Source organism: Rhinopithecus bieti, unplaced genomic scaffold (genome assembly GCF_001698545.2).
Source record: "Rhinopithecus bieti isolate Rb0 unplaced genomic scaffold, ASM169854v2 scaffold_6906, whole genome shotgun sequence".
In the NCBI taxonomy this organism is placed as follows: Eukaryota; Metazoa; Chordata; class Mammalia; order Primates; family Cercopithecidae; genus Rhinopithecus; species Rhinopithecus bieti.
The window spans coordinates 391,330-406,339 of record NW_016805194.1 but is presented as its reverse complement, the minus strand read 5'-3'; the positions used below and the strand labels follow the sequence as shown (position 1 = coordinate 406,339).

The window sequence follows — 15,010 nt, the reverse complement described above, 5'->3', positions numbered from 1 at the left end:
TTTTTTAAGATGGAGTCTTGCTCTGCCGCCAGGGCTGGAGAGCAGTGGACAGATCTTAGCTCACTTCAGCTCACTGCAAGCTCCACCTCCCGGGTTCACGCCATTCTCCTGCCTCAGCCTCCCGAGTAGCTGGGACTATAGGCGCCCGCCACCACGCCCGGCTAGTTTTTTGTATTTTTTAGTAGAGACGGGGTTTCACCGTGTTAGCCAGGATAGTCTCGATCTCCTGACCTCGTGATCCACCCGTCTCGGCCTCCCAAAGTGCTGGGATTACAGGCTTGAGCCACCGCGCCCGGCCCAACACACAAAGATTAAATTATATAGGATATGTGAAGCCCCTAGCAGAAATCATAAGTAATTTCTTTTTCTTTCTACTCCCACCCACAGGCTCTGAACAAGGATTCTGCCACCACAGGGTTAACATCTATGCTGGTCAAGAAGTAGAGAGTCAGTAGAAATGGAAGGAAGCAAGCACTTACAGACAGCACTATGTGGCAGATCTAGGCTGTAGCCTTTATTTCGGTCAATGATGAAGGTCAGGCCTCATTAGTGTGTGCAGTGTTTTAAAGTGAGGGAGAATTTCAGAACAGGACTAGAAATGGACTCAAAGGCCTTTGACCAAACTGATGATAAGCCCACACCAAAGAAAACTCATATCAGAAGAACCAAAGCTCAGGCTCTGCAATCTGAATATCAGCTGATGGTCTGAACAGGTTGCTTTCCATGTTTGTTGTTATTTATGTTTTCTTTTAAGCTTTCAAATCCCTAAAATCCTTCTGCCTAAGCCAAACTCATATTTGGATGCACTAAGCAGCTGTTGCAACTGGGGATTCTCTCCTCTGTGAAAACACTGATTTAAAAAAATAACAAGCTCTCAGCTCCTGCTCACTCTCACAAGTTTCCAGCAACTGGTGCCCTGACAAATGAAGTGTCAAAACATTTCCAAATTAAAACCCCACAGCTCACACAGCCCCATACCCTCAGCAGGATGGACTTTCCCTGTTTGTGCCCAGTGCACACTTGAAGAAACTAAAAATAGCCAGATGGCAATTAACAGAAACTCCGAGAAGGGGAGATGGGTTGGATTCTAGTGGGGTCAGTTTCCTGGAAGGATTCCAGATGGAGTTCTCAGCCAGCAGTGTGCTCTGGCCAAGAAAGGATTTTCATTAAAACTGCATGGAGGAGGCAGAATGAAAAATCAAGATGTGGAAGCTTTAAAGTAATAGCAGAGGTGGAAACCCATGACCATCAATAATAATAATCCTTGCTAATACAGAGTTCTTATACACTGTATCATCTTGAACTTGTAAAAGCTCTAGAAAATAGCTACTACTCTTATCATTTTCCTACTTTTATAGATAAGGAAGCCAAAGCCCAGAGACTGTAGACAACCTGCCCAAGATCTCAAGACAAACAGGACAAAGGTCTATGGCAGGTATATGGTAAGTGGTCAAGCAGGAGTTTCAACTCAGTTCTCTGGTTCCAGAATTCATGAATGTAACCATTGTGCAAGGCAACCTCATTGTATTCATGGGGATGTTTAAGTAACCAAAATGTTTTTATCCCATCCTTAGGCTGGAGAAACAAAAATCTCCCTTAGCAATTTTAGCCAACTTTCCCATGGGCAATGCCTTTCAGGGATTATGTGTGCAGGCTCCAAAGTTAGACTAAGTGGGTCTTATTCTGGCCTTTTTATTTCTAGTTGTATAAAACCAGGTAAATTATCAACCTTCCTGGGCCTTTATTCTCTCATCTCTAAAAGAGCAATAATATTAGTATTTATCTCATAAAGTTGTGATGAAGATTAAAAGAAACGGTGCGTGGAAAGCCCTTAGCATGGTGCTTGCCCATACTAAGCTGCTCAATAAATAATAGCCATTGTTATTGATCATTCTAAAACCCTGTGCTTTTAGGCAATCAATTTCAATGCCCTTTTAAATAGTCAATTTCAATGAAAAAGAATACAAGGATTTAGTGAAAAAGGAGCATCCTCCACAGACTCCCAGGCATCATTCCAGAATGCTCTTCAGTATGATGTAAGCAAACAAAAAAAGCACTAGAAAAGATGGAGTGAGGGGTCCCAACCATCCTGGTTTGTTTGGAACCAGGGGATTCCTGGGAAACTAAAGTAGGGTCAGTTTTCTCCTTCAATTTTCAGAAGGGAGGAAATATTTACTCCCAGGAGAGGGCAGTAATGGAATTAAGAGTGGTCATTTCCCCTCCCTCTTTTTTTCCCCTTAGCAGGAATGATTCACCTTGATGATGACACTGGAAATAGGATGGAGCAAGCATAGCACATGCACTTGGGAGGGGTCAGCCTGCCCACTCCCAACCAAGTGTGTGTCCTTGAGTTCTCCATGTGAGAACCTTATGGGGCAGACTCTGGACTTGTTTGGGAGACTGGTTGTTTGGCATGTAAGTGAGTGGAAAAGTTCGGTTTGGGAGCAGAAGATTTAGGAAACTGCATTTGGCCATAGGTCTGAACCCTGTTCTGCAAACAGCAACAATAACGTTGATGCTGTGATTTCTTCCTGACATCTGTGTCTATTTCTAAATTGGTTCAGAACTCAAAGAAGAAAAGGGATATAATTAATTATCAACCATGTGATTAATTATCACCTTCATAACCCCTAACAGATGGATGCCTATTTCATTTCATTGGCAGAGGAACCTATTTCAGGAAGGCAGGGAAAGGGTATTTTGTAAAATCAAATGAAGTTAGAGCTGGGAGTGACCTTAAAGATAATCTAGTCCAATATCTTCATTGTTATAGATGAAAAGATACAAAAATGAAATGGCCAAGTGATACAATCCACGTGAAAAGTCTGTGAAAGACTTTTGTAATGTAAGTTATTAGTGTCATTAGTAATTTAGGGAGTGGTTTTTAAAGTTGTAACCAGAATTTAAAATAGATCAGAGATAACATAGAAAACAGATTACAGATTAAAACTAAGTCCCTATACAGAGAGAGAATATTCCCTAAATAAAACGAATACCTCCAGGAAACATGTTCAAGCCATAAAGAAGAAATCAGCAGTTCAGAGTTAAACTTTATTTTAATTGGAAAAAACCTACCTTAGGTTGACAAGATTGCTTACTGACAACCTTGAAGACCAGATAAGCTCAAAAATGAACTAGTTTTTCTCCTTTGTCTCCATCCTGCCCATCTATCCTAGCAGATCCTCTTCATTGGGAATGTTTACTTCATAATTGTTAACCAGGCATGTTCCACTGGCAATGTAAGGTTGTTTGCTGGGCATCTCAAGGCATATGACATATAAGACTCTTTGGCTAAACCCCACCATTTCTGGTCTCACCTTTGCCTCTTACCCATTACTTTCACCCATCAGAGCACATAGAAGTGGCTTTTAGATAGTGTCCAGTCCTGGGTGGGTTGGAGGAGGCCCACTTCACCCTCTCTCTCTCTCTCTCTCTCTCTCACTGAATACAGCTGTAACACCGGGACAGAATGCCTAGAACAACTACTTTAGGACTCTGAAGAGTTAAGAATGTCAGGCAGATTAGGAAATGTATTAGTCCATTGTCACGCTACTAATAAAGACATACCTGAGACTGGGTAATTTATAAAGGAAAGAGATTTAATTGACTCACAATTCAACACGGCTAGGGAGGCCTTAGGAAATTTGTAATCATGGCAGAAGAGGAAGCAAACACACCCTTCTTTACATGATGGCAGGAAGGAGAAGTGCCAAGCAAAAGGGGGAAAAGCCTTTTATAAAACCACCACATCTCATGAGAATTCACTCAATATCCCAAGAACAGCATGAGGGTAACCAACCCATGATTAAATTACCTCCCACCAGGTCCCTCCCAGGACATGTCGGAATTATGGGAACTACAATTCAAGATGAGATTTGGGTGGGGACACAGAGCCAAACCATATCAGGAGATAAGACTGGGATTTGAAATACTACCCAACCAACAGTGAGTTTACTCCTTTTTTCCTCCAGTAAACCCTGGCCTAAAGTCGACACACCAGAAATGGGCACCAGGGTACAAAGAGACCTCCTGAGACACCCTGTAGTTCTGGTTTTAGCAGTGGGAAAGTAAATTCCTAATAGTCAGGGTGTGAAAATTCTCTGTGTTTCTCTCTTCTCCCCCTCCTCTCTTCCCTCTGTTTCCCTCCTTTTCCTCCCTTCTTCCACACTCTTATCCCCAGGAATCTTGTGATATTAGCAACATCAGCCTGAATTAGACAAAACTATAAGGGAAGGAAACCTTCCTCCCCATTCAGTGGAGCTGTCATTCCCAAGGCTGGGCTGACCCCCAGTGCTTTTTTTCTCTCTCGGTCTCTCTCTGCTTGGCCAATATGCACGCAAAGTCATAGAAGTACATGGCAGAGTAAACTTGTTGGCAAGATACTGAAAAGTGATCACAGGAAACCAAAAAGTATCACGGAATGGAAGGAGCTTGGCAAAGTATCTCCATACACTTTCATTTATACATTCCTGGGATCATCCTCAGCCTGTGCATGCATGGATCTGGTACTAATTAGCATACCAAACTTTGAGAACTCTGCCTGGGTGCCAGGCTGACCACTGGGTGACATACACAGCGGACAGATCCAAATAGCACCGCCAAGGCTTTGAAAAATGAATTGACATGTGAAACATAGCCCTCAGAAGATCAGCTATGGGGAGGGAAATTGCAGCCCAAATCCAACCAAGAAGAATTGGGAAAACCTCAATTCTTATGGGAAAAGATAATCAGCTGAAACTAACACTGCCATGACATAGAGGTCAGAACAATCTGACAAAGACTTTTAAAGCAGTTATTATTAAAAAACTTCCAACCGGCAATCATGAACACCACTAAAACCAATGGAAAATAGAAAGTGTCAGCCAAGACACAGATGACAGAACAAAGTGCCAAATGGAAATTTTGGCATTGAAAAATATGACAACCAAAATAAAAACTTCACTGATGGGCTCAATAGCAGAATGGAGATGACAAAGAATAGAAAGCCATGTGCAAACCAACTTCTAGCTGGGGGACTATGTATCACTATCTTTCATTCATCTTTCCCTCTGTTTTCATTAAACATTGTTGTATAACAATACCATACAGTTGTATATACTTATATGCAGCTGTATAATTGTATTGTATACAACTATAACTACTGTTATGCAACAATAGTTAGTGAAAACAGAGGTAAAGATGCAAGAATACTTAGTGACTTAAACCAGAAACAATTTATGAATTTTCTCAATTCTGTGGGAGGGCTGGGCAGTTTCTCTCCTGGTCTTGCTTGGATTTGTTCATTCTTCTGCATCCAGCAGGAGGGTTGGTTGGACTGGAAGACCAAAGATGGCCTCGCTCACAGGTCTGGCAGCTGTTGGCTGAGGTGCCTCAGTTCTCCATGTGACCTCTGAACTCTAGCAAGCTAGACTCCTTCACAGTATGGTAATTACTGGGTTCCAAGAAATTGAGAGCAAAAGCTATGAGGCTCCTTAGGGCCTAGGCTCTGGAACTCAAACAACATCACCACTGTCATATTCTATTGGTCAAAGCAGTCACAAAGTCAGCACAGAGATAAGAGGCAAAATATTAGAATGCCTCTTGATGAGAGAAGCAGCTACATGACTATGTATGTGTGGATACAGGGAGGCATGATTATTGGGATAATTATTTCAATACCCTACCACAACCTTCCTGGGAAGTAATGCTGCAAAACTCAAAGACCATGGATCTACAATTATTATGTCAGTAGACTAGACTGTGAGGCTTAGAGAAGTTCAGCATTTTGCCTAAGATCACACAGCTAGTTAAGGAGAAAATATGAAACTAGATCCCATACTGCCGAGTCTTTGGACTAGCACTGTTGCCTCAGAGATAAGCTGTTGAGTGTTTTGAACAGTTTTTCTCTTTAACAGGTAGAATAACCCTAGACAACAGTTGTATAATGTGCTGGCAACGATTCATCATTAATATCCATTTCATGAGGGAAATAAATGCATGTACTTGTGGAGTCTATGAAAAAACTGAAGTAGAGTGTCTCACGAAGAGCTATTTATTATGTAGCAATAAAGCTCCTAAACTGTTTGATGCACCAAAACAGTATATTCAGTCTCTTGAGTTCCTGACACTCAAAGGTTAATAATTTTAGTGAGATAAATTCACATAACATCAAATTAGCCATTAACTATTTTAAAGTGTACAGTATAGTGACATTTAATGCATTCATTACATTGGGTGACCATTACCTTTATCTGGTTATAAGATATTTTATCACCCCAAAGGAAACTCTGTCCCCATTAAGCAGTCGCTTCCTATTTCCCTTTCTCCCTCATCCCTGGCAACCACTAGTGCACTTTCTATCTCGATAAATTTATCTATTCTGATGCTTCACATAAATGGAATCACATGATCTTCTGTGACTGGCTTCTTTCACTTAGCATGTTTTTGGGGTTCATCCATGGTGATGCATGTATCAGCACTGCATCCCTTATGAATAATACAAATATGACTAATCGTCATAATATTCCATGTGTAAATATACCACATTTTGCTTATATATTCTTCAGTTGATGGGCATTTGGACTGTTTCCACTTTCTGGCTATTTTGAATAATGCTGTTATGAACATTTGTGTACAAGTATTTGTTTGAATGCCTGTTTCAATTCTTTTAGGTGTATAACTAGGAGGGGAATTGCTGGGTCATATAGTAATTCTACTAAAGTTTCATTTTGATTCTGGTCTTGAAAAGGTTTCTGAAATACATGAGATTCATAACCTGCTGCCAGCATTACCTTGTCTCTAAAGTCAATGTGATTCTGGAGGATGGCTCTGTGGTAAGTGGCTGTCCTCACAAAATCTTGCATCATGTTCTGCTGTTGAGAAATGCAGCCATAAAACTACAAGGGAAGGAGAAAAGCAGGGGAGTAAATAACCCACAAAGTCAGCAGGATCATGAGCATCTGATTCTGACAGTCACTTTGGTCAAGGAAGACATGATCTTTCACAAACAGAGAAGCTGAGGCTCTGAGAGACACAGTGACTTGGCCATGTTGGCCCTATATGTAAAGCATAGAATTCTAAGTAGATCCCAGACTTCTGACTACATAGATTCAATAGATTCGTGCCTAGATATTGATGAGATAAGTACTTAAGATCCCTTCCTAAATCAGAGGTTATGAGAGAACACAAATCAAGAGTAACAGACAAGTTGGGATGGTTGACACCTGCAATCCCAGAACTTTGGGAGGTTAAAGTAGGAGGATCACTTGAGCCCAAGAGTTGGAAGCTGCAGTGAGCTATAATCACACCAGTGTGCTCCAGCCTAGGCAATAGAGCGAGACCCTGTCAAAAAAAAAAAAAAAAAAAAAAAAAAAAAATAGAGTCAAGAGAGAAAGGATCCAGGGCCAAAAGGGATGGCCTGCCCTGATGAGCCCCATTAGCCTCGACAGGAAAACAGAACTTGGATAGAAATCCTGGTGGAAGTGGAAGCGGGGCAGAAGGTAGTAATCATGGTAATCCTGATGGAAACAGAGGCAAGCCAGTTGGGTGATACGGTGTATATAAATCCCTGAATACTGGTAAGAAATATTATTGTTGTAATTGCCACCATTTAAGGCCTTTCTATGGGCCAGGTACCATGCTAAGTGCTTCACAGTCTCATCTAATTAAATTAAAGCATCATGACAATCAAGTGAATTATGTTTCTCAGATGAGGAAGCTGAGGCTCAGAAAGATCCAGCAACTTGCCCAAGTCCTGACAATGTAATAAGTGGCAGAATGGGGATTTAAATCTATGTAATGCTGATGCTGCTGGTCTGGTGACCACATTTTGAGAACCACTGCAATATCAATTATCTCCTCTCCACCCACCCTGCCCAGATGTGTTCAGAGGCACACCTTGAAACAAATCAATTTATTCCACAAAGGATAACCCTGCTGACCTGGAAGTACTGTGCAGCAGATGCTTCTTCTGTCCACTGGCTGAACACCGAGTATTCCTTTTTCTGATTTCGGCATATTTTCAAAGTATTTGCAAATGCACTGAATTCTGCAAGGATAAAAAGCAGATCCATTTCTTCACCTTGGAAACCATAGCACTCACCATTGCACTCTGTAAAAAATTCCAACTGTGAAAATATTAGAAGATGAAAATGGCATATTAATCCCTGAACACATACATGATAAGAGATGGCAAGGCGGAAATGGGTACTATTCTGAGCTGTGACACCCTTATTTACACTTGTCAGACATATTTGCATTCAGAAATGTCAAGTGAGAGAGCACAAAGAAACACAGGCAGAGACTGGCCTCCAGAAATTCTCCCGGTGCTGCGCTTACAAAGCTCATAGATTTATACTCAGAAAGTGCTCTAGGGAAGGTGATTGTTGATAATAAGAAAAAATATATATATGTGAATACAAAAAATAGAATGTATACATACATATACACACGTATATTTTATATAGACATTCATATAACCTCATTCTATTGTCATGACCATTTTTTCTCTCTCATTTAGTATTACCTAGATGTATAGAGAAAAGGTAAAATAACTGGGGATATTTGAATACAAAGAAATGCTTTGTCATTTGAGGAAAGAATATTGAAGTGAAAGCTCAAAAAATTCCAGAAGTGACATTGCTAATAGATAACACAGAGTTCACAGTGGCCAATTCCTGTGACTTCTGCCTCAGAGATGTCTCGTAAATACTGCCCAGTAGTCTCCACTGTCTGTGGCCTCTTTCCATTCCACCACAGGCACTGTGACCAGGTCTCTCCCTTATACTATAGCCTTGGCTGGATCCCTAATGCCCACACACTCTTGATTCATGGTAAGTTCTCTGGCCCCTCACATTCTAGACCCAACCTAGATGTTCTAGATGATCCTGTCCAGTAACCTGTATGCACTTTCCAGAGCCCTCTCTGTGCTGTCTTCCTGCACACATGAGACCTGCCCTATGACCTCCATGCTTCCACCATGCTGAACACTTACAAATTCCCACATCAACCCAGTCCTGGCCAGGAATCTTGACTTTGAATCTCTCTATGTTTTTTTCTGTTAGATTATCCTTTAACGTCAAATTCTATTCATCCTCCCAGATTCTATTCAACTAGCATTTCTTCACTGCTGTATTCTGAAACATCATAGACAGAATTAGTTGCTGTAATAGAGTGGATCTCAAACTCAGCTCTAGATCAGAATTACTTGGGAAGATTTTTTAACCTACGGATACTGGACCCTCACCCTACATCTAGTAATTAAATGTTCTAGTGGTAGGGACAAGGCACCTCTATTTTTAAAAAAGCCTCCAGAGTAAATTCTCCTGTGTAGCCAAGGATGACAAACATCTTTCCAATCTCATGTTCTAAGCTTACCATCATCATTCACGCTATACTGAACTTACAGATTTAAAAAAATCACCATCTCTCGACCTAAATCAAGTTTTTGGGAAACTGTTTAGGGGGTGTCTTAGTCCATTTTGTATTACTATATCAGAATACCACAGACTGGGTAGTTTATAAAGAACAGTAATTAATTTCTTACAGTTCTGGAGTCTGGGAAGTCCAAGGTTGAGGGACGATATCTGGTGAGGACCTTTTTGCTATGCCTTACTATGGCAGAAGGCAGACGGCTTTCTCTGTGCAAGAGCAAGAGCAAGAGAAAGAGACAGAGAGGGTCCCCTTTATAACAACCCACTCTATTGACATTAACCATTACATGAGAGTGGAGCTCTCATGGCTTACTCTGTTGTGGGAAGTCAGGGACCCTGAATGGAGTGACTGGCCGAAGCTGTGGCAGAAGAACATAAATTGTGAAGATTTCAAGGACATTTATTAGTTCCCCAAATTTATACTTTTATAATTTCTTATGATTGTCTTTACTGTAACCTCTGAACATAAATTGTGAAGATTTCATGGACATTTATCACTTCCTCAATCAATACCCTTGTGATTTCCTATGCCTGTCTTTACTTTCATCTCTTAATCCCATCATCTTCTTCATAAACTGAGGAGGATGAATGTCACCTCAGGACCCTGTGATGGTTGTGTCAACTGCACAAATTGTTTGTAGAGCATGTGTGTTTGAACAATATGAAATCTGGACATCTTGAAAAAAGAATAGGATAACAGCGATGTTCAGGGAACAAGGGAGGTAACTTTGAACTGGCCGCCAGTGAGCCGGACGGAACAGAGCCATATTTCTCCTCTTTCAAAAGCCAATAGGAGAAATATCGCTGAATTCTTTTCTCAGCAAGGAACATCCCTGAGAAAGAGAATGCGCCCTGAGGGTAGGCCTATGAATGGCCCCTTTAGAAGCGTGCCGTCTTTTATGGTCGAAGCCGAAGGGATGAAATAAGCCCCNCTTAATCCCATCATCTTCTTCATAAACTGAGGAGGATGAATGTCACCTCAGGACCCTGTGATGGTTGTGTCAACTGCACAAATTGTTTGTAGAGCATGTGTGTTTGAACAATATGAAATCTGGGTATCTTGAAAAAAGAACAGGATAACATTGATGTTCAGGGAACAAGGGAGGTAACTTTGAACTGGCCACCAGTGAGCCGGATGGAACAGAGCCATATTTCTCCTCTTTCAAAAGCAAATAGGAGAAATATTGCTGAATTCTTTTTCTCAGCAAGGAACATCCCTGAGAAAGAGAATGCGCCCTGAGGGTAGGCCTATAAATGGCCCCCTTAGAAGTGTGCCGTCTTTTATGGTCGAAGCCAAAAGGATGAAATAAGCCCCGGTCTCCTGCATCGCTCCCAGGCTTATTAGGATGAGGAAATTCCCGCCTAATAAATTTTGGTCAGACATGTTGTCTGCTCTCAAACCCTGTTTCCTGATAAGATGTTATCGATTACAATGCGTGCCCAAAACTTCATTAGCAATTTTAATTTCGCCCCATCCGGTGGTCCTGTGATCTCGCCCTGCCTCCATTTGCTTTGTGATATTTTATTACCTTGTGAAGTATGTGATCCCTGTGACCCGCACCCTATTCGTGTACTCCCTCCCCTTTTGAAAATTGTTAATAAAAACTTGCTGGTTTTACGACTCAGGGAACATCATGGATCCTGCCGACACGTGATGTCTCCCCTGGACACCCAGCTTTAAATTTCTCTCTCTTGTGCTCTTTCCGTTTATTTCTCAAACCGGCCGAGACACCTAGGAAATAGAAAAGAACCCATGTAACCATCGGGAGCGGGTTCTCCCGATATTACTCACTTCTTAAAAGTCATACTTCTTTTTTGTTTTTTGTTTTGAGTCGAAGTTCACTCTTGTCACTCAGGGTGGAGTGCAATGGCACGATCTCAGCTCACTGCAACCTCCACCTCCTGGTTTCAAGCAATTCTCCTGCCTCAGCCTCCCAAGTAGCTGGGATTACAAGCGCCTGCCACCATGCCCAGCTAATTTTTGTGTTTTTAGTAGAGATGGGTTTCACCATATTGGCCAGGCTGGTCTTGAACTCCTGACCTCAGGTGATCCACCCACCTCGGTCTCCCAAAGTGCTGGGATTATAGGCGTGAGCCACCACGCCTAGCCAAAGTCACATTTATTAATACTGTCACAATGGCAATTAAATTTTAATATAAGTTTTGCAGGTGACACTTAAACCACAGCAGAAGTTTAAGCCTCATTTATCGCTAGTCTCTAGAACACGGTGCTAATGTAGTAGCCACCCTAATAAATAAGTCTGAAATGTAAATTCAATACATTTGGGGAAATGACCAATGAACTTGGTGAAACTATTTAATTTGAGAAGCAGCCCTGTGAGGCCCTGCGGCCATCCCATGTGGAGACATAGTTCGAAAAAAGATCTTGTAGGAAAATAAACATGCAAACACGTGTAACCACTGCCTCTCCTGCACAAGGGAATGCCATCTCCTCCAAAGGACCTTGAGAAGGATAATGGGAGGAGTTCTTGGTGGAAATGTAGATCAGGATTAGATTTACAGTATACCCTGAACAATCACTATTTCACCAATTTGTAAGGGATCATACCAAGTAATTAACCTCACCTCACTAATGTTTCCATGTGGATTTTTAAAAATGAAAACAGAAGGATACTTTGATTAAAAATGTCTCTTCATTATACAATTTCTGTCAACTCTATCTTTTGCAATTATACCCCTATAAAGGAAAGGATGCAAATGATGGTTTAAAAATAACTACAAAACCAACAAATGAAAAGTATAAAAAATTTAGAAAATGCAACAAATCAAAAAAGAATAAAATAAAAGAACAATTCCATTATACAAGTGACTAATTATGCTTAACATTTCGGGTATGTTTGTGTGTGTGTAAAAATTCCTCTTATTTATAAAATTACATTGTATTATTTTATAACCAGCAATTTTTATTTAAGATGCTATGAATAATGTCCTAGGCCATTAAGTAGTCTTCTCCACTTTATTGCTAATGGATACATGATTTCAGCTCAATAATGTGCCATAATTTGACCAATTCCCTGTGGCTGAATTTCCAAGCCTCACTCCAAGTCTACTGTATCAGAATGATAAAACCCAGAATCTGTATCCCTGGTGATTCTGGTAACAAGAAAGTTTCAGCCAATAAAGTATGGCAACATTCACATAGTAAGAATATCCTATTACAGTAAAAGCAATGCCATTTATTCACAGTATCTTCCTACACATAAAAAGCAATGTATTGGTTGACATTTCTGTTCTCCTATGATTTTTTTTTGACTTTCTCTTTTTCTTTCTTTCTTTCTTTCGTTTTCTCTTTTTTTTTTTTTTTTTTTTGAGATAGGGTCTCACTCTGTCCCCTAGACTGGAGTTCAGTGGCACGATCTCAGCTCACCACAACCTCCGCCTCCTAGGTTCAAGCAATTCTCCTGCTTCAGCCTCTCAAGTAGCTGGGATTATTGGTGTGAGCCACTACCGCCTGGCTAATTTTTGTATTTTTAATAGAGATAGGGTTTCACCATGTTGGCCCGGCTTGTCTTGAACTCCTGACCTCAAATGATCCACCCTTCTCAGCCTTCCAAAGTGCTGGAATTACAAGTGTGAGCCACCATACCTGGCCTTAACCATTTTCTTTTGCAATTAAAAAAAATTGTCTCTTACTTAACCATATAAAATTTAGAAATGCAGAAAAGCCAAAAGGAAAATAATTCCTAGAGATAATCACTGATAACATTTTGGGACTTTCCCAGGAATTTTTATTTACAATTTTACATCTATCTCTATATTATATATAATAATACTATTGTACTCTATTGGTTTATGACCTGCTTTTTCACTACTAGCAATATACTGTTAGCTTTTTTCTGTGTCAACACTTTTCATAGAGACTCACTCAACTACACATAAAGCTACAAAGCTCCTTAACTGTCATGTCATTTTGCTCATTTCTCCAGTTTGTTCTCAGAGGCAACATCAGAGACTAAGTAGATCTTAATTTTTCTTAATTTCAACAATGTTTTTTGACTATATTCCCTTAAATTCTGGACTCAACTATTTGCTTATAAAATTTGATTGGGAGTCAAAAATATCAAGTCTGTTAAGCTACAATTTCCTATATTTGCGTTTTCTCTTTTAAAAGATATTGGACAATATTTACCCAGCTCTAGTTTCCTGGCACCTCTCCAATTCTCTCTGAGTTCTCAGAGATTGCCAGCAGTGGTTTTTGTCACCCATCTGTGAGTTCTTTGAGTCTCTGTTGTTTGGACTTTCAAAGCCTATGGTAAATTAATTTGTTCAACAAATAATCTTTTGAATATTCTCAACAGTTGCAAGTCTCTATCCTTTGGGGGAAATTTGAACCCTTAATACAACCCAAAATAATGGATTCCCAATTAAGTTAATAGGATATATGGCAAGTTGAAAATATCATTTTGGTTAAAAGACAAGATTTTGACTATAAAGTTACACAGCTGGTCTTCTTGTATAGCTCGCCAATTATCTCCAAAAAGAAAATGTAAAAGAGAAGCTTCAATAAAGTTTTGTGTTACACCAGCATCCATGCAATACGTAAATAGCCTACAAAATAAGTACTAAGCTGGATGTGTCAGTTCCACCGTTTGATATTTTCAAAATCCAATTTTATTACATTATTAACAGTGTTAGTCTGCTTAGGCTGCCATAATAAAATGCCACAGATTGGGTGGCTTAAACAACAGAAATTTATTTTCTCAACGTTTTGGAGACTGGTAAGTCCAAGGTCAAGGTGCCAGACGGTTAGGTTCCTGGCAAGGGTTCCCTTCCTTGCTTGTAGTTTTCTGCCTTTTCCACTGCATCCTCACATGGCAGAGAGAGCAAGCTATTGACTCTCTGATGTCTCTTTTTATAAGGACATGAATTCTGCAGAACCAAGGCTCCACCCCATGACCTCATTTAAACTTAAATTGCTTCCTTACTCCAAATACAGCCATACTGGGGTTAGGATTTCAACCTGTGAATCTGGACGGGACACAATTCAGTCCATCGTAGACACTATAGTCACAGCTATTTATAATCCTAATACAGGGGCCACATTTAACAAAGCAAAAATCACAACCTCTTGTTTGACAAGTTTAAGATGTATTTATGGGATTGATGGGATTTAGAAAATCAGGAATATCCTGACAAGTCCAGGAATCATCATCAATTAATTCCTTCCTGCGGGGAATTCTGTCAAAAGAATGTTTTTGTTGTTGTTGTTTGTTTGTTTGTTTTCACAATTTACCCTCACTTTTATTTTAATGCTTAAATAAATGTGTATAAATTTTAAAAAGCGTCTATGTTTCCACATGGTGTATAAAGAGTCAAATAAATAAATAAATAAATAAATAAAACCTCTGTAAAAGGAAAAGAAACTTAATTGTTGATTTCTCCCCTCTCCTCAGCTCCTTTGGAGAACCCAAAAGGAAGGGAGCAGTAATAGCCTATCCTCCTTCTCCTCATCCTCAGTTCTCCAAACTGAGGGACAGAATTTGGGGTAAGAGAAGTGAAGGGCTCTTTAAATCCAGCAGGTAATTTTGCTTTTGGAGAAGATTTTGGGAAGGAGTGCTCTTTTTTTTTTTTTTTTTTTT

General features: G+C 40.1%; 1 protein-coding gene across 1 annotated transcript in view; it reads right to left on the bottom strand.

The window, feature by feature from the left end:
• LOC108529389 (histone-arginine methyltransferase CARM1-like) overlaps nucleotides 1–15,010 on the bottom strand; it is a 54,620-nt gene that overhangs the window by 25,562 nt on the left and 14,048 nt on the right. The window contains exons 2-3 of the mRNA XM_017871692.1: nucleotides 7,920–8,026; nucleotides 6,771–6,875 (exon numbers count right to left, since the gene is read on the bottom strand). Of these exons, the coding sequence (XP_017727181.1) occupies nucleotides 6,771–6,845 (75 nt within the window). The 5' untranslated portion in view covers nucleotides 6,846–6,875; nucleotides 7,920–8,026. The remainder of the gene's footprint in view (nucleotides 1–6,770; nucleotides 6,876–7,919; nucleotides 8,027–15,010) is intronic.